Below are 27998 nucleotides of genomic sequence, written 5' to 3'. Positions count from 1 at the left end.
CTTCGTTATAGATTTTCCACAAATGTAAGTTTAAATTCAGAAATTCCTGCAGAATTTGTGTTTAGAGATGCAGAAAATCTAAGAGAAGAAGGAGGAGACTGCTGCTGCTGCTGGGCGTCATCTTTATTGGAACTTCAAGGGTAACCAGTCAGTTATCAAGACAGCAAGTGGACTACAGTTCATCACATTCACAGTTACATGACAACCCCCCCACAGCTTTAGGGGGGCTCTCAGACAGAAACAGAACAGCAGAGAACGTGGAGAAAAACTAAAGCTGAAGAAGATGAAAACCATGCAGGTATTGCACTTTTCAGAGAACAACAAGCAAAGCTATTCAAAACATCATGAAGGACACAAACAGAGACAGGAAATGAGAGATCAGGGGTTTGTTTTTAACTTACTGCAGAAGTGAAATGATCTGAGCGGATGAAAAACATCACATTTAAGACACAAAACTGAAAGAAAAAGCATGTTTTGACCGTCATCTTCTGTTTCAACAAAAGTGAATTCTTTGGACTTTATGATCAAACCCGGATGAAGTTTTTGGTTCTTGACTGAAGTGTTGAGAAGAGCAGCTTGTTTTTTTATGGAGACTGAATCCATGATGTTCTTGTTGACTTTGGCTGCTCCAGAACCCAAATGTCTCTTCGGGGGTTTTGTTCAGTACTTCTTGTACAATAAAAAGAAACAGTCAGACTTCAGGTTTAAATGATTTCTTTAAAAAAAAGAAAGAAATAAAGACATGGAGATCATCAATGAATCGATCCAGAGATCATGAGTGATAATTCTTCCTGAAGCAAAGAAGCTAAACAACCACAGAAAGAAGCAGGAAATCTGCTGCCATGAAAACTGTGGAGCTAAAGCGCTGAAAGCACAGCGCCCCCTATTGACTGCATCCACCCTAATAACAGATTCATCTACAGGAACCAAATAACTTAAAGAAGAAAAAAGAAACGTAATAGTTTAGGATCAGAACATCCCACACTGTGTGAAAAAGGCATCAAATAGAATAAAGAAAGTCAAAAGAATCGTTGTTTGCTCCAGAATCTTAATTTTAATGTTGAGAATTATGTCAATAATTGTCTCAGAGGATTCAAACAACATCTGGATTTAGTGATCCGCTCTGGATCTACCTGATCACCAAACCAGGTGTGTTCCACCAATCAGGGGGAGGAAATGATGCAGGGCGCCAGCTATCTTTGACCGGATTACAGAATGCGTAATAACTTAGGTTTGATGTCATGTTAAAACTCACATTTCACACATTTGGAGGAATAAAAGCCCAGAAATGATTTGTTTTAGGCCTTTCTCTGCTTTTTTCTGGACTAAAGTTTCTGTCTTGTTTATTTATTTTATTTAACTCAGCAGAAATCTTTCTTTAAACTGATAACTGTTTTATAACAGAAAATGCTTTCATTTAACCTGCTGGTCACTTCTCAGTTATTACATTAAAAAAACAAATTATAATTTAGTCCAATTGAAATAATCTGGAATTGGAATATAATTTACTCATTTTGTTTTGAATGTTGTGTTATTACAGTCTGTGTGCAGTTTAAGAATCATTTGGATTAAACTATTAGAATTCAATATTTTTTTAATAAAATTTTTAATCTGTGAAATAATTTCATTAAAAATTTGTTCATTTTTGTAGCTACATTTATTAATTCAAGTTATGCACTTTGTTCTCCTCACCATTTATCATCAAATTTAGTGGATGTGCCCCTTCCTCCTGCCCCCCATCCTCACCCAACAATAGATTTACCAGGCTCAGGGTTTTGTGTTTTTGTTTTGGGGTAAATAAATATCTGTTAGGTCTAAAATGAAGCTCATCTCGATTGGATTCCTCTAAATCAAGATATTGACCCTTTAAAAAGTTTACTGAGAAGCTTTTTAAAGGCTGAATATTCTGCTTTAATAGAAATAAATTGACTTTCATTCATCTAATGCAGCAGTTTTAATGTTTGTGAGAACAGAACGACAGCAGCTTCCAAAGGTTTGATCCGAAACGCTCAAACTGCACCTGGAAAGACAGAAATGAGGGATTTTCCCTTCAGACACAAGATGCCATTAAGAAAATCTTTTCCTATAATAAGCTGCATGAATTCCTGCAGGTCTGCAGAACAAGGCACCGCAGTGCAGCTGGATTAACCCCTCGTGCGCCGGCGCTCGCACCAACAAGGGCAGCTCTGAGCGGGGCGGCGCTGGGCTGGAGCGGGCCGCGACCACAGCTATGCGGCTGTTTGTTCAGCCAAACACTGACGCCGATGGATGAAGGGTGGCAGCGGGCTGACTGTCACTGCCCCTTCACCAGGAGACAATCTCTGCTATAAATTATTTGCACTTAATCACAAATAAATAGGACGGACATAAATAGAGACCTTCCAGCACGGTCGGCACATCCAACAGCAAGAAGAGAACCCGCTCCTCTGAGAGTCTGACTTTCATTTATGGCTCATTATTTGGGAGAAGGAGAGCGTTTGCACTCGAAGCGCAGCAGGAGAGCTGAAGGCAGCGGCTCAGCAGCTCCAACCAAAGCCAGGTTTGCTCATAAACACAGAAGGCGTCTGTTTGAAAGCAGAGTTCATCTGTTCTGACAGCAAACATGGACCGTACACGGACCCCAGCGCCTTCACCTGGAGGTCCACGTCTGCCGGTCACCGAGTCCTGAGATACTCTGGTGTGGAGTAGTTGAACAGCAGGAAGTCCATGCGATACAAGTTGAAGAGTTTCTTCTGGTACAAAGGACTGATGTGCTTGAAGAAGCGAGCGGCCATGTTTCCGTCCGTGCGGGTGCTCTTTCCGGAAGTGGGGAACTGAACGGTCCCCTCCACGCCGGCCAAGCGCAGCACAGCCTGAGCGTCCGCCTCCAGGGTCTCGTACTTGCCCACCACATCGTAGTGGATCAGACAGGGGTGGCACAGGGAGTGCACCCGCTCCCAGTGCTCGTTGAAGGGCTCCTCCCGCTGTGTCCGAGGGTCTACCAGGTACTGGACGAACTCGCGGAAGGACACATCGTTGCCCTGCTGCAGAGCGTCCCGGCTGGGGTTCTGCCGGTGCCGCTGGACAATCTTGGTTCCGTAGCGTTTGTGGAAGGCGGTGTTGTAGCTGCGGGTGAACTTGTTCCGGTAGGCTGACACCAGGCGCTCGAAGGGCTCCCGCACGAAGATGAACTTGAGGTAGCTGCGAAGGCGCTGGTTGATCTCCGCGGGGGAGAAGTCAGACAGGGACCGCAGTTTTCCTGCAACATGGGCTTCGTTGGCAGGGATGGCGAGCGGGTCCTTGTAGCGGCCGCCACTCCCCAGCACCATGAGCACACGCTTCCAATTGGTGCAGGCCACCTGGAGATGAAGGAACGAGAAGACCCATGAGACAAAGTCCACAAAGGAAAATCAAACTTCATACTTTTATGGCGATGTCCGAATTCCTTCACTACTCACAATACAGTGCATTTGTCCTTTTGTAGGTGGGATTATTGCCGCGGTACAACCCCACCCCCACTTCCCATCATCTGTTTACACTCCTTACCACCAGTTTACAGCCCCATTACACCCCCAACATAACATTACTGAAAGAGACAGCAGGCGCTGCAGAAACTCCAACCTATTTCTGGTGACTCACTTCTAGTCACATGACTCGCGTCACCTGACTAACGTCTCGTGAGCTGCGACTCGCAACTCCTGATTTGCGACCAAATCTCATAAGTTGCGACTCAAATCTCGTGGGTCACGACTCAGATCTCGTGGGTCGTGACTTAAATCTCGTGGGTCGAGACTCAGATCTCGTGGGTCGTGACTTAAATCTGGTGGGTCGAGACTCAGATCTGGTGGGTCGAGACTCAGATCTCGTGGGTCGAGACTCAGATCTCGTGGGTCGAGACTCAAGTCTCGTGGGCCGAGACTCAGATCTCATGGGTCACGACTCAGATCTCGTGGATTGTGACCAAATTTCGTGGGTCAGGGCCAAATATTGTGGGTCGCAACTCAAATCTTGTGGGTCGTGATTCAGATCTCGTGGGTCAAGACTCAAGTCTTGTGGGTCGAGACTCAGATCTCGTGGGTCGAGACTCAAATCTTGTGGGTTAGGGCCAAATATTGTGGGTCGCGACCAAATCTCATCGGTCGCGATTTACAAGATCTGAGTTGTGATCTACGAAATTTGAGTCGCGACCCATTATATTTAAGTCATGACTCAGGAGACTTGAGGCGCAGCTCACAGATGTGACCACAGGAAGTATGTTGGATCCATTTGCAGCGCCACCCCTTAGAGCTATCCAGCTGTACATTTTAGATCCAGATACCATCTCAAATAAGGAAAACAAAGACAATCATGGATCTATTTGTCTACAAGTGAATGCATCAGAATGGGCGGAGCTTGTGGCCCACCCAACGTATTTTCTTCATTAAAGACATGGTATTTTTCATTTAACATTGTTTTGTCTGCTCCAGATTCACAATCATTTGAACAAATACTCTGAATCGCAATTTTAATCTCAATTTTTTTTTTTAAATGTCCCCAACAATCAGAAAAATGCTACAAGACCAAGTTAAACTGTTTTCATTGTAGTGGGTCTTCAAGGGCTGTAAATAACACTGTGGTGTTTATCACTCTTAATGATGACCTCATGTATTATAAACATCTATCAGCTCTACATGGAAATGTACAGGAACGTAACGATTCATTGACTTATTCAGTTATTGAAAATGAACTACAGTAATATCAACTATTAATCACATTCAACATCCTCGAGTTACGATACGAATCAAACTGCTGTTCAAATGAATCGTTACAGCCCAGGTTTTCCTCCAGGTCTCTACAGGAGGAAAGTCTTTTTCTGCTTTAGTCTGTATAGATGCAGTTGGATTTGCAGGAATCCGATCTCTGTTCTTCTCAGTATTCATTCAGGGTTTGACCATCAATAGTTTCCAGGAAGCCTGACTGTACTGCACATGCTCAGAGGAGTCTTCTGCAGCGTTGCTTTGTCCTTCTTATTCATCATCAGATGAGGCAACATCTCAGTGAACGTCTGCATCCCTCCACCAAACCAGCTCAGAGAGTCTGCAGTTTGACCAAGTTTCCTGGAACAGAAGTTGCTCAACAGTCCTGAATATCAGCCAAATGTGTTGAAATTCTATGACTGCAAAGTTGTCACCCATGGGGGGATATACTGCTCATCAGTGGATCACTAAAACCTGGTTTATGTTTATCTGAGGAGCCATTGTTTCAGTTTCTGGCTCCTGGTCCTCATTAAAGCACAAACGGATCCTAGTTGAGATCTGCTTTTACAGCAAACAGCAGCAGAAATGATCGAACAGCGATGATTAAAACGTCGTCAGTCGTTTATGAGAGGCTGAAAAAGAAGTTCAGCATTTCTGCTGCCATGAGATTCAGGAGGAAAGCTGCTTCTGATCCAGTTCAGCCGCGGTTTTTGAAGGAGATGCTGCCAAACTCCCCAGGAAGGAAATCCCACAACCATCATTAAGATCAGATGAAAAGAGAGCTGAAGCAGGAGCCTTAAAGAAGCACTTTGGAGGCTGAATGTGATCAAAATGGGTTCATTTTAATAACATGTTTATGGATCTGATTTCTTCTTCACTTTTTTATTTTACCGTTTGCTTTTCTTGAAAATATTTTTTCCACTTAGATCTTAGTATGAAAAATAAGCAGATATACCATTAATATGTTAGATCAGGGTTGTCCAAAGTCAGTCCTCGAGGGCCGGGCTCCTGCTGATTTTCCAGAAATCCTGCCTTATCTGCTGCTGATTATCTGGATCAGGTGTTTTTAGCAAGTAAGGAGCTTCTATGGCAGGTTGGTTGGAAAACATGTAGGATACCGGCCCTCGAGGACCAACTTTGGATACCCCTGTGTTAAAGTCTTCCTGTTGTAACCAGCAAATATCAGATGTTCTTCATGTTTTCTTCACCAAAGAATGGGGAAAAACCTTTTAACAAATCACAGTGGCCCTCGAGGCCTGGAGTTGCCTATCCCTGGTCTGGAACAAACGAGTCAAACCCTCATGGGCTGATGGTTTCTCAGAGATTCTGTCCACCAGCGTGGGTTACTTTGATCTGAAGGGTTCTAGTAGTTCCAGATCCTCCACTGACCTTCAGTCTGAAGAGAGAACTGGAGACAAGAGTTTTTAGGTTTTCAGACTGTTCTTGTTTGAAAGCAGCAGCCGGTTTGTGAGGAGAACTTTAAGAACGCAACACAAGTGAGAACTTTTTCTTAGATTTTCTGTTTTAACTCATGAAAACCCAAGAACATTTATGTTCTGGGCTTCAAAGTTAATCTAACCTTTTTATTTTTGGTTAATTTTGGGTATCAGCACTTAGTGAACAAATAATAAAAAACATATTCAAATTTGATGCAGTGAGCTCTTATAGGTTAAAGTTTTATTTTTAAGATGTTCATTATCATTATACATGTTTAAAACTATTTTCTTTTTTATAGCTTAGCATTCTTTTTGTTATGTATCTAATATTTTCAGGCTAATTCAAATGTCTCTCATTTTATTTGATGCTTTTATTCTAAAAAAACATTTGATTTGTCAGTATAAAATAAAAATATATAGATTTTTTATAATAGACCAGTTCTTGTGTTTCCTACACTGTTCCTTTGTCTCCCACAGTAACTTTCTTTCCATGAACCTGCAGCTAAACACTGCAGTGAAACTGGATTTTGTTGGTTCTGTGAACTGATGGTTTTGTTGCAACAGTCAAAGAGGAAACAGAAAAGAGAAGCGCTACAACTGAAGCAAAGGTTTTTAAATGCTTAAGTGTGAATGTGAGGGGGAGGAGCTAAAGAGACAAGGTCTGGAGAAGCTGCACTTCATCCCAAAATGGAGCTGGAAATCTAAATGTATCTCCAAAGTTATTTGAAAATAAAAGCTTTTATGGATCACAATTGAAATAGAATTGTTGAGTTGCGTTTTTGCTGCTACTCATCGTTGTGAAGGAAGGATGAACTGACTGGTAAAATAAAAATAATTCAATACACATTAATGCTATGAAATGAAAACATTTTACAAAACTGAATTTAATGGAGGATCAGGTGAAGTGTTAGCTCCATTTTAGTTCATAAAGACCTAGAAGGTATCAGTTCATCACATAGAGATGACATCATCAGGCAGATTTACTATTAAACCATAAGTAATTCTACAATTACTGAGGAAGTCATGTTAACCATCGTTTAGACATCTACAGAAGTGACATCCTCTGAAAACCTGGCACCTTTTATGACCATCCAACACATTGTGTTGCTCTAGAAGCTTCAGGCCTCGAGGACCGGCCTCCTGGTTTTCCAGAAACCCCGCCTCATCTGCTGCCGATTACCTGGATCAGGTGTTTGGCCAATAAGGACCTTCAATGTCAGGTTGGTTGGAAATCATGCCGGACACTGGCCCTCGAGGCCCAGAGCTTGACACTTATGCTCTAGAACTTGAGGCCACACCCACTCCTCTGATGGAGACCTACCTTGGGCACGTAGCAGTAAATGAGGCCGTGTTTGTCATCCACGATGAGGTGCTTCAGGTCCTTTGGCGACAGAACGCGGCGCTTCTTGGTGTGGCTCAGACACGCCTCCTCCAGCAGCTCCCTGCGGTCCTGAAGGGAGCGCTGCTCCTCCGACAGCTCCAGCTGATCGTCGGGACGGAGAAGAAACAACCGTCAGAAATATTCTAACTCTGGAAAACTCGGAACACCGGCTCCTTCTGTGCACTAAAACTACCAGAGGTTTGTTTGACATGTCACTTCTGATCAGTTAAAGAGAACGGGGAGAATTATACACAAGATATGAAGTAAAAAAAAAAACAGAAACATTTCCATAAAAATATTCCTGACAGATTGAATGGATCATTACCGTAATCCCAAGATAAACGTCAAGTTAAGTCAGAGTTTAGTTAATTGCATCAATTTATCGTCCAATCAAATAAATCTCTGAGACACAAATTTAGGCTTTATTCTTATTAAAAGGATGGATTTAAACCATTCCTCTGGTTTTTCTTTAGTGTTTTTTTACAGCAAAAATATTTAAGGACAAAAACAAGTTTGAGCTTTATTTGTTTCATTTGTCTCACAATATTTAAGAGAAAAGGCTTTTCTTTGAGAATTCATGCATTTGTTAGGTTTGTATGTGTTTGTTAATTAGGCTGCAACAATTAGACGACTAATCAACTATTAAAATAGTCAACATGTAATTTAATAGTTGATTAGTCGTTCCTTTATATGATATGGAGACATAATGTAGTAAACTTGAACAAAGTTGTGGGCGATCAGCACCAGACAAATTTTATATTTATATTTATCTTCAGTGAAAAATAGTTCCTATTTCAGATGCTGACCTCATTTGATTGTGTGATTGCTTATTAAGCATTCACACTACAGTGATTCTCCTGCTCTTTTCAATAAATTTTTTTGGCCCATAAAAACTCAATCAAACTTTCAGTGATTTCAGTAATCTTGGTATCAAAACATTCAGCTCGTTCAGGACATTACTGCTCGCATTTTTGGTATTCATGAACTTTATAGTCTATGAAATATTGAGCAAAATATGCCCCATAGGAAATTAATGAGAAAGTCTTGAAATTCAACATTTTAAGTAGATTAGCAACAAGCATTTAAATATATTCATGGGCTGTTTTAATCTCTTATAGTAATTTAAAAAAAAAATTGGAGTTTACCTAATATTTTAGCTAAAGTCTTTGGCTAAATTGTTATCTACTGGGGTTTTATAGGCTAGTTTAGAGTTTAGCTTCCATTTTAGCAACATGCTAACATTTTTGACTAATTTTAGTTTAATGAGAACTTTTAGGCTATTTTGGAGTTTAGCTAGTATTTAAGCAATGTGCTTTTATGGCTAATTTGGCATATAAAGAGATGTTTTATGCTAATTTGGAGTGTAGCTAATATTTTAGCATTATGCTAGCTGTTTTGGCTAATTTGTTATCCAAGTTTTTTAGGGTTCATTTAGAGATCAGCTTCTCTTTTAGCAACGGCTACCATCTTTGACTGATTTAGTTTACTGAGGAAGTTTAGCTTTTTTGCTGGCTAATTTGACATCTATTAAGGTTCACTGGGTTAATTTGAAATTTAGCTCATATTTAAGCAACACCCTAAATATTTCTGCAAAATCAGCATGTATTGGGGATTTTTAAGCAATTTTACTACAAAACGTTCAGAAATTTAGTTAAACCTTATAGTTAACGAAATTTAAACCGTTTAGCAAATTTAACATTTTGCAAGTAGCTTTTGCATTTTGATCAAATCTCTGCAGCAATCAAAGTGAATTGTGTCACCATTTTCAGCAAAAAGCTTCAGCATCTTCAGCGACTACCTTCATCAAAAAGCATTCACACTTATAGCATTATCGCAGGTAAAGCAAATTTTCTAGTTTAATCTTGTTTTAATACCAGAAACTAATGAATGACAGAGGCTCCACAATTCATTAAGAGTTTAATAAAAATTAGTTTAATGGTTAAGATGTGTGCTACACATCCACTTTGCACATGACCCGATTAGTCGACTAATCAGAAAAAATAATCGGTGATTAGTCGACTATTAAAATAATCGTTTGTTACAGCACTATTGTTAATACTGGCTGATTACAGATTATGTCTCGTAAAAGTCCTTTTAAAAAAACCTCAAAATGTCACTTCAGCCTTTATCTAAAATCTAATAAAAACAGAAGGAAGTTTAGAGAGAACTTCACTTAATGCACCCACAGCTAAAGGAGTGTTTTTTTGTTTGTTTTAATTTATTCATACATTTATATAAATGTTCATACATTTATTTATACATTTTGTTTTGATGAAGTTCTCAACATAACAGCAGGAATGAGTGAATGAGTTCCTGGAACAGGTTTGTCAGCACACGGTCAGACCAGGACGCTAAAAGAGGCGTTCATGGTGATCGTGGTGGAGACTTCTAAGTGGAATCATTTCTTTATTTGAGTCAGTTTCTTTCATCCCTGTCATGTTCATCCTGATGATCAGAAGTCAGATGTGTTCTCTGGTTGTGTTGCTTCCTCCTCACCTGGTCTCCGTTGTAGAGCGTCTGCAGAGGACTTCTCCTGCTTTTCCCAGGAACAGCTTCATTCTTCAGGGAAAGTTCTGCAAACAAACGGATGATTTAACTTGTTATTTTTCATAGTGTAGAAACTGACCTCTGTAATGTTCTTTTTTTTGTACTGTAACTTTTCAACCGTTAATGGCTAAAGCTGCTTTTCTCCTTTACAAATTACTGGAATTATCGTGTTAACAGTTGAAAAATTACAGTAAATTAAAGAACATAAAGACGGAGCTCCGGTGTTAAAGAGTGAACGGACATTAATGTGATTTCTGTGGGTTTAAATGACTTTTTCATGGCTCCCTCACAAACCCTAAAGACATTTTCTTTCTGTTGGTTTGTTTTTCTTAATCTTTTTAACATGTGTGCTTGAACAATGGGGGGGGGGTCATTGCATCTGCATCTATATAACAATGGGGAATTTAGCTCAGATGTTAGACGGAAAAAACTCCACACAATCACAAGTACAAGACAGCAGGAGAAACATAGACATGTGGAGTCTGGAATCCGGTGTGGAACCACCTGAACGTGACGTTTGTGTACAGATGGACCTTGAAGCATGAAAACAGATGACTGTTTTCTAGATAGAAAAACAGCCTTAAATCCTTTCTGCTTCCTCTTTCTTTGAGGAAGCCTCAATCATGAAATAACAGAGCTTCAGCAACAGTGACTCAGCAAATGTGAAACAAGCAGAGCGACGAGCGGCGGCCGTACTTGTCTTTCTGCGTCCGCTCAGCCTCCTGCAGGATTTTACACACCACTAGTATCAAAAAAGGCAGTTTTCATTTCACCCAATCAAGTAGCGTTAAACAGCTCCACCCACACGTGTGCACGAGGACAAGGCTTGTTCGGTATTTAGGTAATACCGTACACCGCCGGCGTCTAATAATAGACACAGTATCATTTTTAAAACACTGACTTATTAAATAGATTCATTTTGTTAAAACATTAAATACAATGAATTTAATATGTATCAATTATTGTCCTATTAAGCTTAAAACGATTCAAATCGATTCATTGATTTGATCGACTCAGCCCTACAAATGTTGCGTGCGCTCACTGAGATTCTGCTAGCGCGCATGCATCCCTTGTGCTCGAGGGACCAGCTCAAGAACACAGCAGTAAACCGTTTCTCATGCGATGACTTGTTCTGCTCGCGGGAGGTTTAAACATGAGCGCTCAGGAACAAAAATCATTCGCGGGGGTCTGAATTGTCCACAAGAAAAGTTTGATACGTATGTGGAGACATCGTATTTATGCATGAAGTTTGACAAATAAATAATACCAGAAAGTCTTCTCTGAATGTCGTGACTTGCCAGAGAGAACTTGTGTGTCTGCGCTACAAGCTGTTCACCACGCTGGTAAAGTAGTCAGACCGCGCCGGGTTAAAACCAGACTAAGTTAATATGCTTGTTTTTCTGGGGAAAATCTTTCGATTTGCTGCTGTTCATAGTTTGTGGGTCTTTATTTGCACTTTGCATCAACTTGCTGTTATGTTAAGTGAAGTCTGTTGTCTTTATTTAATTAATCGGTATTGTTGTTAAAAATGGCTCAGAAAGCAGTTATTGCTTTGTTAATTTGATTATATTTACTTTTCCAATATATTTGTTTCATTACTTCAAAAATGGTTAATCCAACCATTTCTTGTTGTTATTGTTTTAATAATTGTGTTCTGAATTTCATTTTGTACAGTGGAGAAAAACCCAGCAGTTTGGTAATCCCACTTAAGTTCTGCTTATGAAGTTCTTAAGTATAAAGTAATACCGTAATGTGGAAGAAAATTGACGGTATTAAAATGTGAATACCAGCCAAGCCTAATGAGAAAAAAAAACGGCTCACCATCAAAACATAAAACAAACCGGCTGTAACTGTTTAAGTAGAACCAACATCTTTAAGTAGAATATGTCACAGTTTGTCACTCTGGAGCCTTAATGTTGACATCAATAGGAGTTATGAAGCTTTCACCATCATGATCTTGATAAAGACTTATTTTCTTGCTAAAACCTCAGAAATATTCTGCTTTTGAGCAGCACTACATTACAGTCAAATGCACCGTCTCTGATTAGAGAGAAAAATCATTTTAAGAAATGTTTGGTTTAGAAATTTGCTGACTAAACAAGCAGATATCACGTTCTTTCACATGGTGTCCACGTGAGGGGAAAAGTACAAACGGTAGAAACAACTCGATTCTGACGAGCGGAAACCACAACGTTGTGTTCAGTAGCAAAGCCTAAAACCGACACTTCCTCTGAGAGGCAGGAAGTGACAACACAGACACACCAGAGGAGCCGGAGCGGCTCAGGAGGTCTGAGCAGAACAGCAGGTCTGCTTCAGAGTGAGGAACTGTCAATCATCTCATACCAAGATAAACACAACATCTGTTTATCAGGCCGATCTTTTAGCTAAACGAGTTTCCTTTTTGCTTAAGAGCAACTCTAATCATGATGAAGAGAGCGATTATTGAGCGTCATCAGGAAGGTAAATATCCGCTCTGCGCAGCAGTTCTGCTTCACATCTTCCAAAATGAAGTCCTGATGAAGAAGCAAAGTTCTCTGTGCCGAACCAAGACTGCAGAACCCAAAGTGACTGAAAGAGAAAACAAAACACTTCAAGTTCAGGCAGGAAGAGGCGACGACAACAACAGCTGCGGCGGCGGAGAGGGCAGGGCTTTTCTGGGACTATTTCTATAAATCCAAAAAAAAAAAAAAAAAAGAACCTGTCCAGAGTCCAGAGTTTTCTAAACACTGATTATATAAAGGAATCCACAGAGATCTACCGGATCCGATTGATTTGATCGGATTTAGAAAGTACATCTAAAAAAGTCAACATCTTTTCAGTTTTTGCCTCTTGACAAACTAGAAATGACAAAACGCAAAAGATTTCTGACTTAAAGTGTTTTCATTAGGGCTGTCAGATTTGTCACGTTAAAAACGCGTTAATCTGACATGTGCTTGACGCCGACAATTTTTTTGACGCATTAATCGCGGATTTTCTCATACGTGCCTTTTCATACCGCGCGCAGGCGTCCCGCCCTCCAACTCACCGGCTGCTCTCACACTAGATCACGGGCGGGTCTCCAACCTCCGAGCTGCGAGCTAAATCCGCCTGGCGCTAGGACCTGGAGAGCTCCTGCACCCTAACCCAGCTGCGGTTCGCGTCCAGTACCACGTGTGGTGGTACCGGCTCGCGTCCGGCGCCATGTCCTGAGAGCCCAATGTTCCAAACAGCAAGCTCACCGGGGGACGTTTTAAATGTTCTGGAGGTTTAAGCGTGATCCAGCCCCAGCATAGCGGTCTGTCTGCCGGCATATTCATGGCGTGAGCTCCGCTGGACACGTCGCTGCATCGAGCTGCAGCCAGAGAACGTGGCGGCAGTAACAGACTGTCAAACTATCCACAGTGTATCCCGCTTTTCTCAGTCTTTAATGTTTTAAAAAACAAAAGTTAATTGGAAATGATAAATCTCTATTTCATTTATTACTGTAGTTCAGCAGAGGAGGAAAAGATTTGGTCCTGACAAAAAATGAACATGAAAGTGTTATGGAAATGTTATTTTTGATGTTTTTTATTTTATTTTAGTGAACGTTGATTGAAGTTTTGAATTTAAAATCCCCTTCACTTGCACTTGGGCTTTTGTTAGGTATTTTATGTTACAGCCTTTTATTGTTAAGAAAGTTTATCTCAATACAATGTTACAAAATAAAGTATTTCTGATGAAAACTATTAATTTTGTCATTCTTGTTTTCATAATTGATGTAGAACTGCTAAATTACACGAAGCACCCATATTTTTTCTTAAAAAAAGACCACATTTTAATTTGCGATTAATCGCGAGTTAACTCAGGACAAAATGTGATTAATCGCAATTAAAAAATTTTAATCGCCTGACAGCTCTAGTTTTCATCCAAACATCAAGTGGATTATTTTTAGGGCTGCACAATATTAGAAAAATGTGCAATATCAACGATCAATATTGCAGTGGTGATATGACTTTCCATATACAACCACGTAGTAAAACAACTGATTTCCATGTCACTGCATCTGTTTTTTTTAAATAAATTAAACCGAACTTGGATTATACTCCAAACGACCCACGTCTACATAGGAGGCGAGTATTTTACATAAAATATAGCATCTCACAATGGTGAGTACACCCCTCACTTATGTTCCCAGGGGTTTAACTATTGATGCCTCTGTTATGATTTATTTTGCAGAAAAAATAACTTTAGACTGCTATACAAGATTAGCATTGACTACTTTTTATTGTGTCAAAAATTCATTTTGCCAGTGTTGTCCCATGAAAAAGATATAAAGAAATATCTGCAGAAATGTAAAGGATGGACTCCTTTTTGTGAGATACTGTATGTCCATCAAATTGGTCAAATGCACAAAAGTCATCTTATTGTCCGCTTTGTCCCTTTCGGGGTCGCGGGGTGCCGGAGCCTAACCCGGCTACTGATGGGCGAAGGCGGGGTACACCCTGGACAGGTCTCCAGTCTGTCTTAGGGCCTCAATCACACACCCATTCACTCTCATATTCACACCTAGGGACAATTTAGAGTCACCAATTAACCTATGAAGCATGTTTTTGGAAGGTGGGAGGAAGCCGGAGTCCCCGGTGAAAACCCACGCATGCACGGGGAGAACATGCAAACTCCACACAGAAATCCCCCAGCCGGGATTCGAACCGGGGCCTTCTCGCTGTGAGGCGCTTAATTTGTTGAGTACGTCAAGCAAGATTGTTTTTGTATGTGCAAACATTTTAGGTAGCCATTTATCGCAATTTAAGCAGTTTTTTTCATTTTCAATACGTTTTTCGCATAGGCTGATATTGGGATGACGATACATTTGCAATGTTTTGTGCAGGCCTAATTATTTATAGATACCAGGGTGTCTATTTTTAAGGCACGTAGAGAGACAGAGTGACAGATTTATAGGCGCCTACAGATATATAGAAGTTAAAGACTTTATAAGACCCTCTTAAGACCATTCCAAACCAAATGTAAGATTGTATGCTTAAAGAAAATGAACAAGTTTAATTTAGCTAACATACAGACAAAAATTAAACAATGTAAGAACACGGCAAAATGATAAACCAGAGGTTTGATATTACCACTGTTATTAAAATAACAGTAAAAACTATTATTATTAGTTAAATAATAATTATTATTAATATTTATTATTTACCAAGTCATTCTTTAATGGCTTGTTGCACACGAGTATGAGTTAGTTTGCATTAGCCTCACTAGCTAGAACTATTCATCCAGAATTTAAGACAATTTCAAATTTTAAAAAGCCTTTTTTTTATTTAGAACTTTTAAGGACTGGCAGTCCCCCTGTTGATAATCCACTGGAGACAAAAATGTTAAAACTAAAGACGTCCAACTTTTGTAAACACGGTAAAACAGAAATAACAATTTGGAAATGAAAAAGTATACATTTTGTCCACTTTTTTTTCCCTTTTCCTTTTTTCTTGGAATTTATTTATTAATAATGTTTTAATGTCCCTCTCCTTTATTCAGACTAATATTTAAAAAAAATCCCCCCTCTAGGTCACTTTAAGTCAAGCTGTGGATCCAGATGAAGGTCAGAGCAGACTCCTGAACGTGAACTTCCTGTTGGGTTGAGTCTGGACTTAAAGAGCCGAAACGTCGTCTGGATGAACTTTGATGCTCTGATGGGATTTAGAATTTCAAACTTGTTTCTCTAAGATAAACTGAACCAGATTTGAAGGAGAACCTCTGACATTTGCTGCAGCTTCAGCAACATTCCGGAAGGCTTTTCCATCAATTATAGAAATCTAAAGAACATAAAAGTTGCTTAGTTTAAAAGTCAGTTGACAGGAACATGACAAGAACATTCTTTGATTAAATGGACTTTTACTGGAGCCCAAACAAAAACAAACAAACAGCTGGACAGCAGGTGTAGCATGTGGCGTTCAGAGCTGTGGGACATCTCAACGTTCTTTTGTTCCAGAACAGCATTTTTAAAAGCTTCTTTGCAGCTGGGCATGAGTGTGCATCAAAGCACTGCATCAAAACTGAATATGAGAAATGCTTAAACAAATGAGCTTACATCATGTTCTTTGTGCAGAAATAAACGCTCTCTTGTTGAAAAAAACAATGGCATTCTATTTTAAATTAATGTCAGATTTGATCTGCACATGCAGGATTACGACAGAGACCCAGACCCTGCAGGCAAAGCTGATGGAATTCAGGTTCCTGCTGGCAGAAAAAATTGGACAATCTGCACTCGACCCAAATGTGAGGAAATGAAGAGTTGTGTCGGCCTGCAGCCCCACCAACCGCAGCATCACCACGATGTGTCATGACGTTTTTGAGGGCAGACCTCAATCACATCAAAAATGTGGTCTCAGTCATTGCAGAAGTGCTGATGCTTCCTCTGTTGTACTTGTACACAATGAGCAAACATAATCTGCAGAGAAACTCCTTTATTGGACTAAAGGGGGCGCCGTTGCAGGACTGAGAGTCTGGGGGGTCCCAGAGCCCATCTCTGTCCAAACCCAGACCAATGCTGACAGACAAAACCTTCATCAAAAACTTCATCAAAATACTCATTTAAAGTTAAATTCATTCGATTCAAAGGCACTGATTATAAGATTTTTTTTCATTTAAATAACTCCTAGTTTAGTCATAAAAAATAATCAAATAAAACTTTTCTGAGCAAAATCTAAAGAAAATAATCAATAATAATAAAACCCAGAAGACAGCAGAGAACAAAGACGTAAAGGAGTTCAAAGCTTTTCAGAGACTCAAGTGTTGTGAACCTAAAACTCCAGGTTTTATATTGCAGCCATGATCGTAACTGTGCAACACTGATCCGTTTCTCATCCTTAATGAGGCCATCTAATTGAAAGAATGTGGCTTCCCACGATGATTCACCTTCCCATGATTCGGTTCAAACTTTGATTTTTGGGTCCCGGTTTGTTTCGGTTCAGTATTTGATTCATGTATTATAAAACAAAAACTCATTTTTTGAAATTCACCATAAAGCAAGTAATGATGAAGAAAAACATTTCAGTTGGCGCTTAAATGCTTCTTATACACATCTTTGATACTTTAAACTTAAGCCTTCGCTTCAACTGAGCGATCTGGTGTGGTAAGGGGTGGTACAGTACGGTAAGGGGGGGTACAGTAAGGGAAGGAGTGGTACGGTACTGTAAGGAGTGGTACGGTACGGTAAGGGAAGGAGTGGTATGGTACGGTAAGGGGTGGTATGGTACGGTAAGGGGGGGTTACAGTAAGGGAAGGAGTGGTACGGTACTGTAAGGGGTGGTACGGTACGGTAAGGGGTGGTACGGTACTGTAAGGAGTGGTACGGTACGGTAAGGGAAGGAGTGGTATGGTACGGTAAGGGGTGGTATGGTACGGTAAGGGGGGGGTACAGTAAGGGAAGGAGTGGTACGGTACGGTAAGGGGTGGTATGGTACGGAAAAGGGGGGTACGATATGGTAAGGGTACGGTACGGTACAGTAAGGGGAGGTACGGTACGGTCCAGTTAATTCTGGTGAGTGTTTCCAACCAGTTAAGCCTCGCTTTCACTGAACGGTTTGTTTTCACGGCGCATACATGGTGTAGACCGCAAGCGTGTTATTGTAGTGCAATGACCTGAAAAGCAATAACAATGAAGGTCATCCAGCAGCTCGTGTTTTTCTTGCTTTACTTCTAGTACAGTGTGAATATCAGGAATTTAAGGTTGTTTGAAAGAAGTTCGTGGGCGGCTGAGAAGAACATCGCTTTTGGAAACGTTAGCCTAAATGAGCGCTATATTGGTGCTTTCTAATATCGCCATCACTTTCTGCCAATCAACGGGTGGCTAAAGCAACTCTGCCCCAACTGTCCCGTTCCACTTTCAGTGGACCTTCAACAGACGGGGCCCTAAAGATCTACAGGTCGAAACTATTTAACCCTTGTATTATCCTAGATATGTTGATGTTGGGAGTGGGGTCATCTGGACCCCACAAGACCTTTATTCTTCAATGATTTTTGATTGTCACTGGTGTCCATTACAGGCATGAAATCCTATCCACCTTCATCCACATTTATCATGGGATGGATAACATCAATGTAATGCTTGGGTCATATGAACCCTGTAAGATAGCACAAGGATTAATAGGTCCATTTTACAATAAAAACACTCAAAATACTGGACCGTACCAGAACAGATCGCTTAGTGCAACTGAGGCTTTACTGGAATGGTGTCGGGATGCAACAATTTACTTTACCCAATGATGCCAACACTCAACTTCAAGACAATGTCAACTAGATAGATGAGACCTTTCATTGACATCTTTGTCTCATATTTTTTTCTTGTTTTATGTTCTTCACTTCTGGCCTCAGATCATCTCTTAAGAAGACCTGATAAATGAAACATTTTCACTAAAACCATCACCTGACCCAAAAGCCACAGTCACCCATGAAGACTCACTAGATACATCAGTCACAAGGGGTCAGCCACATGCAAGCTTTATTTACGGCCATCATGGAAGAAATATTCTGAAAGGGATCCAGTGCAAATATCACAAACATTCTGCTTCTTTTTCATTACTTTTTATGTTTTATACTCAACTGTTCTCATTTACAGAGTGCTGCCCCCTGGGTGTTGTCCCAGGAAGCAACACAATGAACACACAACAATAACACGCTCCCTACTTCCTGTCCAGGATTTGACTTTCATAGGAAGCAATGTGCGCCTCAAAGATTTTTTACAAAATAAGGCCAATCTACAAGACGGACCTCATACAGTCTCACTCCACATGGTCTTCTGTTTAGAGGCAGTCTGGAAGAACAAATACACAACAAGGTTTTATCAAATATACAAAGTAGGCAGATTACTGTCAGATTTACTCATGTTCCCACTTCTCCTGCAGTAGCCGGGCAGCATTACAGGAAGCAGATTGTCATCTGCTGCAGACAAACATGGTCGGTTCCACCACTGAAGTTTCATCAGCGTAACGGAACAAAGCAGCAACACTTAACCAGAAAATGAAACTACAACTTCTACTAGTTTTGTTCTTATCCGTTAAACAATGAATGAATCAAAGGGTCATAGCTGATTGAACAAATGTGCAGTTATTTCATGTTTGGGATTTCAAAGGGGAAGCTCTGACTAATTTATAGAAACCGACCTTTCATTTGGTCTACCTTTAGTCAGATGGAGTGTGCAAATATTTTTAGACCTCACTGGCCTTAAATTTGAGTCATTTTGATGAGTTATAAAAATATTTTCTGGGAACATGTGGGCACAGAGTTTGCTGTGATGAACCTTTCCGATCAGTTCATGAGACATCTCTGCTGCCCGTTACTTCACAGAAACCGGCTCCTGTCTGACTCAAGCCCAAGCAGACAACACTGGGCCAAAATGTTGTTTGTTCAGCACTTCCTCATTATCTGGTAGTTCCTACTTAATGGAGCTGGATCCAAAAGACTGCAGGGATTTCTATGGATCCTCCCTCCAGGCAAAAAAGAAATTCCTCTCAGATAAAAAAATAAAAAGACAGTTTGTTGTTGACAGAAAAAACTCTTCAGTTTCAGTCAGAAAAAAACATTCCCAGAACTTACCAAACTAGTCTCTAAAGGAGGGTTGGTTTCTGCTGGAGGTCTCTTCCTGTTAAAGCTGAGTCATTTCTCTCCACCGTCACCTAATGCATGATCCAGATCACGGACTGGATGGAAACCAGACATTTAAAAAAATACACTGTTGAAAAGTTTAATGATAATTACCGGTATGTGGATTTGTCATATTCTCTGTGTCTATCAATCAAGATATTTCCATTAAATTGATCTGTTTTTATTATTTTATATGTACATTTCTTTTTTAATACTTTGATTAAAAATTGTATGATATTTTTCCATTTTTTTTCCCTCTATTTTTGGACAGAGCAGACCTACATTTTTAAATTATATAGTTTTTGAGATTAAATGTTGGTGTCAGTTTTTGTTCCAATGTGATCACTTCAAAACAAAGTTATAAGCTGTAAATGTTAGAGATTTAAAACACTCATCTGAACAGTAACAAAACTAGTATTTAGGGATGCATCAAATATTCGACAACCGAATGTTTTCTGCAAACAATAAAATAAAATCTATTCGGCTTAGGCCCAAAAGAGGCAAAATAGTGGCGCATGAAGCAATGATGCAATCAACGTGCATCGGCCATCTGGTGCAGGGGTGTCCAAATTCAGGCTTCGAGGGCCGGTGTCCTGCATGTTTTGCAACCAACCTGTCATGAAGCTCCTTATTGGCTAAACACCCCAGACAGGATTTCAGGAAGACCAGCAGGAAGCCCGTCCTATAGGGCCTGGATTTGCACACCCTAGATCTAGCACCTACTTTTAAATGTCGGCTGTGTAGAAATATTTCAAAGTGCTTGAAAGCAATCAAAGATCTGCAGTTTCCAGCAGCTGAAGGACTAAAGTGTCATGAGTGGATCCATCGGCTGAAACGGGTTTGGTAGTTCTGGGACTGTTTGTTCAGAATGAAACTAGAGAGCTTTTTCTATCGCAACAAAAAACAACTTTTTAATCTGAGAAGATGAGAGGGATTTGAAAGTTCTTTTCTGTCTGGAGGGAGGATCCATAGAAATCACTGCAGTCTTTTGGATCCAGCTCCATTGAGTTAGAACTACCGGATAATGAGAAAGTGCTGAGGAAACAAAATTATGGCCCAGTGTTGTCTGCATTGGCTTGAGTCAGAGGAACCGGTTTCTAGGAGGTAAAGGACAACAGAGATGTCTCATGAACTGATCGGAAAGGTTCATCACAGCAAACTCGGCATCTTCTGCTTCTGTCTGAGCCCGCATGTTCCTAGGAAACCGTTTTCTAACTTATCAAAGTGACTCAACTTCTCAAATTTGAGGCCGGGGAGGTTTGCGTTCAGAACAGAATGAGGAACACGACAAAGAGACAGCTGCGGCGCCTAAAGGAGGGCTAGCGGTGTTAGCAGCAATTCTTTTTCTCTGACGTGTCTGAAAAGATGAAAAAACTGCAAGGGATAGCCTCAAAGCGAAGGGAGTAACGAAAAAGGTAGTGGAAGTTGGACATTCCAAGTTGGAATGTCGTAATCAGTACATTTTCAAATTTCTTATGCACTTTATTTGGGGTTGACAAAGGCCCAGGTGCTAGTGGTTTGTTTGTGAAACAATGTTAAGATATCTCAGATGTCACGGTTCACTTCTTTTTATTTTGAAGCTGAATCACTGTTTTTGACAAATCTGTTCTGGCCCTGGGATAAATTGTGTTCTTGTTTAAGTGTGTGAGGCTACATGCACACTTAATGATAATAATGATCTGATAGAATTGAAGTTTTGTTTGAGGACCTAGCCTTATGAGATTCATCAGCACGCTTACTGGAAAAGCTTAAAGGCTAAAACATAAAATAAACATTTGTTTTATTTGAAATAGTTGTGTAAAAAAATGTATTCTAGTCTAGCTCCTTGCACCACTCCATTTGTCAGCAACTCCCTGCTAATGGCTGCCTAACCAAAACCACCTAAAGAAAACAAATAAACAAAGCCCACAAACTAAGACTACCAAGGTCCAATCCCAAACTAAAATAACAAAACCCAGCAGTGTAAGACTGCTGAGGACAAAGTTAGAGAAAAAGAACAAAAAATAAATAAATGAATAATAAAATAGCATTTTTTAAAGTGAATATTACTTAATTAGCATCTATTTAATTTAGATTAGATAAATGCATAAATTGATGGCTGAGCTGCACATAGATGTTAAACTATGCAGGTGTCAAAAACATTGAAACTTCCCCCATCTGTACCAATACCCATCAAACTGAAAGTAGAATTTTGTTATTTTTGACTCAGATTTCAGGAAAAGGTCAATCATTTCCCATTCATTTTGTTTTCTTAAAACTGGATATCTGCTAATAAGCTTAAAAAGTCATCCAAAATGTATGTTTTACTGGAACTTTTGACCCCCCCAAAAAATGCACAAAAGAATCTGAGATGTTCGATCACCAGGATTACAAAATAATCCAGGAAAACATCTGGAGAGAATTTTAAAAGCAAGTTATCTGAACTAGATAAATGCATCTGTCCTCCGTGGAACGGCTCTAATAGCTACCCTCGTCTGCTGCGCATCGAGTCTGAATAAATCAAAAGAAGTCTGGGAGGTTAAAGGAGGGATCAGGACATCAGAACGCCACTGTTGCTGCTGTTTAAATCCACTTTGAGGAAGACAATAATTTCAGAGGTCTGAGCTTTGTTGACATCCTGTGAATTAGCCCCGTCTAATGTGGCTCCAGCCGGCTTCACATGTGGCTTTCATTGCTACTGCTGCGCCTCTAAAGCCAACAAGTCCCAACAGATCAGGCAGTTGGTGCATGGGGGGGTCAGCGCTGAAGTGTGCAGCTTGTATGTTCAGCAACATGTGGTTTGTGTGTCAGCTTGTACCGGCTATAAAAGGTGGTTTATGGCTTCTCTGAAAATGAAGGGGGCTCTGGGAACAATTTAGAACCGCACACTTCTGCTGCGTTATAAGTGCTGCCACAAGCGATTATTTTAATAGTCGACTATTCACCGATTATTTTGTTTGATTAGTCGACTAATCGGGTCATGCATAAAGTGGATGTAAAACATAAATCTTAACCATCATTAGCTTTAAACTAACTATAACTATACATTTTCACACTCGCATTACCTGTGATAATGCCAGTGTGAATGCTGTAAGCTGAATTTGGCAGCTGAAGATGCTAGTGACGATAGCTGAAAATGCTGAAATTAATAGCTGAAAACACTGAAGTTGATAGCTAGTTAAAATGTTAGTAAAATGCCAAATTACCCTAAAAAAAGCCCAAGTTGGCAAAAACAGCTAGCATGTAGCTGAAATATTAGCTAAACTCCAAAATACCCTAAAAAACAAAAAAAGGCCTTAATTAGCCAAAATAGCTAGCATGCAGTTGAAATATTAGCTGAACTCCAAATTAGCCTTAAAAAACTGAAGAAATCTTAAATTAGCCAAAACAGCTAGCATGTAGCTTAAATATGAACTCTAAAATAGCCTTAAAAACCTTAATAAATGCCAATAATGCCATTATAACTTATTACACTGACTCCATATAATTTAAAGTAACGACTTCTCGACTATTAATCGTAGCCTATTTTAATAGTCGATTAGCCGAGTAATCGTGGCAGCCCAAGTTATAAAAACTCGAAATATTTATGGAATTAAAAAGGATTCACTTTGGAGCAAGAGTTCAAAACCCACATGGTGACAGATGTGTAGAAGAGGACAGCCTGCCCTCCACTGTCCTCGCCGGGTCTGTTCTTTAAACCACAAGCGTTAAATAAAAAACACACTTGAACCCGGATCCTTCACCTGATTGTCCATTTTTCTTGGACTCTTCAGTCTGAACATGTGGATGGGAGCTTTGGTGTCCAGGCTGGGATGGATTGGGGGGGTCAGAGGAATGCAGGGGGNNNNTCTTCAGAGAGGGGGGGTGCTGTGAAAACATTCCTCTCCTAACAGTGGGTTCATTCATCCATCATTTCATTCACCTTTCATCACATGTTACACAGGTGCTGCACTGTGGCTCCTTCAAACGGTTCAGGTTTTAACTTTGAAAATCCTCTACATTATTTTTTAACCTGAATCTAAAATATTCAAAAAGAAGGAAATCAACGGAGAAGTGTCGTAAAGCCGCAGCTTACCTGGTTTGGTGGTGATGCTCTGGAAGTACAGCACAAGTACGAAGAGCGAGCCCGCGCTCATGGCCAGCAGCAGGCGTCCTCCTCGCGGCATCTTCATCCTGACGCCCGGCGGAGGAGCCTCCGACCCCTGGTGGCTCCCGCGCCGCGGCTCATGCGCGGGGAGGGCGCGAGGAGCTCGTCAAATGGACCGCCATGGTGAGGATGACGACGCCGAGAAAAAGAGTTTAACGGAAAAAAGGTCCAGCGCTGCCGGCTGGCTTTAACGGCTGGGTAACTTGGCTGATTCCCCCAGAACCGGTCGTTCAGGATCGGTTTTTAAACAGCGGCGTTCCTCTAATATAAGCAGGAACCGTAAATTAACTATAACTTAATAAAGAATATATTTCAGAAGCGAACTGTGAGGCAGCGACCACCATCTCTTTCCGATGTCCTCTGATGGTTTTCCGCACCAATGGAGTGAAGTTTGCTGAAGCTAAACAAACTTTTTCTTTCCGAACATGGACGGGGCACTGCTGTGACGTCACACTGTATGGCAAGCCATAGAGGCCGAAATTTTCCACACACGTTTACTTGCGCCCTAGTATGATTGTAAATCCAATATAGGGTCAGTTTAAAAAAATAAAAAAAAACTAGTTGATTTGAAATTTTCTAAACAAATATACAAAACTATTTAAAAAATAAAAACATAAATAAAAAACGACACAGCTCAAGAATACTGTAATAAGCTTATGAGTACAAGTGTTTTCTAAATTATTCTTGTCTAATATTTTACACATTTCGTAATTTGTGAGTCAATCCTAGCACAAAACAACTCATAAAAATGCTAACAAAATGGATGTAAATGTGAAAAAATGTTGATTGAATGAGTAGAATTTACCAAGCTTTTACACCAAAAGATCCTTTTTCAGGTGACATCACACAAAATGGTGATTGTGCAGAGTGACTTCCGGTTATTATATAACCACTAAAAACAGATCTCAAGTAAGACAATTTCAATGTGTCTTACAATAAAGAAAAAATGATAGCTGTTGCATTATTTTCTGATGTAGCTCCCCTTTGCTGTTGCTCGTAACCGTGTCTGATCCCTGCAGGATAATAAAGGTAAACAAGGATAAAAATCATTTGTAACAGTCAAAAAAAAAAAAAAAATCCTATTAAAAGTATTCCTGTTTTACAGTTACCCCTTAAAATACCCAGAAAAAACAACAAATATCCCTTATTACAACAAATACATTTAGAGTTGGGCCCAGTAAAAAAAAAAGAAAAAAATGTGCATCTTGGCTGCTCCTATTACGAGTGGCCAACATGAATTCCCATCAGTTTTTGTGCTGATCGCACTTAAAACACATGCAAATAAAATCCAGCAAAATGGAACTGGTTAGAATAATATCTGCCATTTTGTCTGGTGTCACTGTGAAAAGGGTCTATTATAGATACAACACAGAACTGGATCACTGGTCGGCAGACTGACTTAGTAGTACAAATACCTGTACAACAGCATGAATAGATCATTTATTTGGCTTTAAATCACCTATAAAAGCTCCAACTATTTAGTTGGGCAGTGTTCTTAGATAAATAGACAATGAAAAGAAATCTTACTGCTCAATTGACACTCACAGTAACAAAAACAGCTTTGGCTCATGCTAGTCTTATGATGACAACGGAGCAAGTATCTACAAATGTGAATTTATGTCATTAACTGTATTTAAAACTGGATTATACTTATATAAATACACTACCAAAAAAGTATTAACCTAAAAAAAACATCTAGTATTGTTCAAAATATGTTTGAAGAGGCACAATTTAAATTTTAACTTCTTTTTAACATTGTGTTTTAATCCCCAACTTGAAGCAAAAGCCGTTCTGACAACTTCACACCAATTTGGTAGTAAATATGACTTTTGCTCAGAAAAAGTTTGTATCGGATACACAAATGCTAAATAAAAGTCATTTTTACAGGACATTTTTTTTTGTATTTTGCCGCTAGTGGCTTGCCATACATTTCCTTTCAGAAGCCCTCTCCCACGCTGTTTTGTTTGTATATTGCTGTCATGGAGAAACTCAGATGGTGCCCACACTTCTTAGTGGTCAAAGGGGTTTCAATAGCCAATAAATGAGATATATTAGTCAAAATGAAAAACTGAAAAAAGTGTTAACCTCATATGTCAGCTCCTGACGTTTTTTTTAAATGCAGAATAACTATTTTGTAAGTTTTAAAGATCATGCATAAAAACTTTTGAAGTTGATAAAGGAGTAAATGTGCTCTTATTTTATTTTGAAAATCAGAGCCAGGTGTTAGTGCAACTTTTCCATTATCTCCCTAGTTTTTGAGCAGGTGAACAAGATTGTTTGTGTCTGAGAACCTACAATTGACATAGCTTTAGTCCTCAGTAGAACCAAATTGAACATTTGGTTCTGGTAGGGGCAAACTGACATTGGAAAGCGTACATTTCCAGCAAATGTCAAAGTTTGGGAAATGTATTTGTACTCAGTTGCCTGATAATCCAAGTGTAATTCCTGTGTTTAATCACAGTCACAGAAACTCATGGTCACTAGATGGTCTGTCATCAAACTTACAACCAACCTGGATAGTTTTTAGTAATTAGTAATTATTTATGACTAACAAACCTCATTATAGGCCACATTTTAAGGATGGGGCTAAAGTTAAACATAAATCCTTTGCAAGTGCAAATTAAGTGTGACTCAAGTCTGAAATCTCTAACTGTGGTACATGAACCAATTTTTCTGGATTTGGTGCAGTTTGCAGTCTAAAATGCAGCTTGTGCAGCAGATTTAACATGACTTAAAGTCAGGGACTGAAATTGTGCTCATGTCAGCCTATTTGCAATGCAACCACTCACGCAGCCAAATCTGAGAACACCATAATTATACGCATGCCCATCATTAGGCCAACATTACACACTGCCTTCTGAGCTTTCTTGGAGGCACTTGACAGAGATCTCAGACGTGCGAATGAGAGAGTCTTAGATGGCGCTGGCCTGTCTAATTATGTGGTTGTTGGGACGATGTTAGCTTAAACTACATAACTTTCGCCAGTAAATGGTTTCCTGACCACCCACGGGGTAGATTTTAATCTCTACCTGTCACAGGTTGACTTGAGTCGAGGGATTTGGAGTATCATCACCAGCCCATACGCTACAGCTGTGGGAACTGGCTTCAAAAGTCTGGTTTTCTGGTATTATGAGCTCATAACTAAACAAAATCATGTTAGCTTTAAAAAAAAAAAAACCTCATGTAAGATTTTATTTTTTTATACATTTACCTACTTCATACACAATCTCAATAAAATGCTCTTTAAAATAATGTTGGCCTCCACATCTGACTACAACACATTTAACTGCAGGCAGCTGGGAATTATGGGAGTAAAGGCAGTTTCAGGCGGTATTTTGTGGGTAGCAGTATCTCTGGGGTAAGGCTGGCAGAGCTGATTTCCTTTGTTCTATTGAAATGTTAGTTTTCTCAGGTCTAATCCAGCATAGTTTATTTCCTCCATTTGACAATTCCAGCAGAAAAGAATCTTTTTGCTGATTAAACTGTTGATACTGAGAGTCAAGCAGGGTCTTATTGGTTCAATGTAAGACTAATTAGAAATTATAAATCTAAATTAGTTGTCTTTTCATGGAGCCTGGCTAGAGCTACCAAGAACCACATCTAAATTAAAACTTGTAGGTTGAGATGTCTCTGCGATAACTCCACCAAATTCCAAATGGTTATTTTATTTTAGAAAAAGCCCACAAAGTTGTACCACACTGACCTCATGATGAGTCCAAGAACATGACGACGACTCATCCAGAGGCTGACAAAAGCGTGGAAGGAGAGCAGGCCTCACTTGACTCAGTTATAGCCAAAGTTCATGAGTCAACTATCGGGAGAATCGACAAAAATAGATCCATGAAAGACACTGCTGAGTAAATACAAAAAAAAAAAAAAAAGAATTATCTCACATAATGATTAACTAAGATTTTCTGCTTAAACCAGAAACCACTACAGAAGCTTGTAGCTACTAAAAGTGCCCAATTGAAATGAAAATGGTAAAAGGACATGTAGACAAATATTAGCATTGCTGTATATATTTTTGACCCATTACATGTGGTCACATTTTCAGATGACCCATAACAAAGTCAAAAGAACCAAACATCATGAGTCTTTTTGTGACATTAAAGTTTCTGTTCCAATCTCTCCATCAGAGAAAAATCAGAGTTCTAGAAATAATTGGAAACTCAAGACAGCCATGA

General features: G+C 39.8%; 1 protein-coding gene across 2 annotated transcripts; it reads right to left on the bottom strand.

Annotated features, from left to right (window-relative positions):
- Positions 1-102: 102 nt before the first annotated feature.
- Positions 103-27954, bottom strand: LOC112159018 (carbohydrate sulfotransferase 11). Of its 2 annotated transcripts, XM_036212958.1 has the most exons (5): positions 27518-27954; positions 23743-24827; positions 10029-10105; positions 7473-7634; positions 103-3338 (listed from the first exon to the last, which is right to left on the bottom strand). In XM_036212958.1, the coding sequence occupies exons 2-5, from the start codon at positions 23837-23839 to the stop codon at positions 2655-2657; spliced, it is 1020 nt and encodes a 339-aa protein (XP_036068851.1). In that variant the 5' UTR covers positions 23840-24827; positions 27518-27954; the 3' UTR covers positions 103-2654. The 2 variants fall into 2 exon arrangements, with proteins under 2 accessions (XP_036068851.1, XP_024148565.1); XM_024292797.2 differs by lacking the exon at positions 27518-27954 and having other exon boundaries at positions 23743-25006.
- Positions 27955-27998: the final 44 nt, after the last annotated feature.

Source organism: Oryzias melastigma, linkage group LG7 (assembly GCF_002922805.2).
Source record: "Oryzias melastigma strain HK-1 linkage group LG7, ASM292280v2, whole genome shotgun sequence".
Taxonomy (NCBI): domain Eukaryota; kingdom Metazoa; phylum Chordata; class Actinopteri; order Beloniformes; family Adrianichthyidae; genus Oryzias; species Oryzias melastigma.
The sequence above is the reverse complement of the archived record's forward strand: the minus strand, read 5'-3'. Positions and strand labels throughout refer to the sequence as shown.

What these genes read in the sequence shown, in the direction of transcription:
- LOC112159018 (XM_036212958.1), bottom strand. Translation starts at nt 23,839, where the DNA reads ATGAAGATGCCGCGAGGAGGACGCCTGCTGCTGGCCATGAGCGCGGGC. An exon ending in GAGCATCACCACCAAACCAG is followed by an intron (nt 10,106 to 23,742) that starts GTAAGCTGCGGC and finishes GTTTGTTTGCAG; the next exon opens with AACTTTCCCTGAAGAATGAA. An exon ending in CGCTCTACAACGGAGACCAG is followed by an intron (nt 7,635 to 10,028) that starts GTGAGGAGGAAG and finishes CCCGACGATCAG; the next exon opens with CTGGAGCTGTCGGAGGAGCA.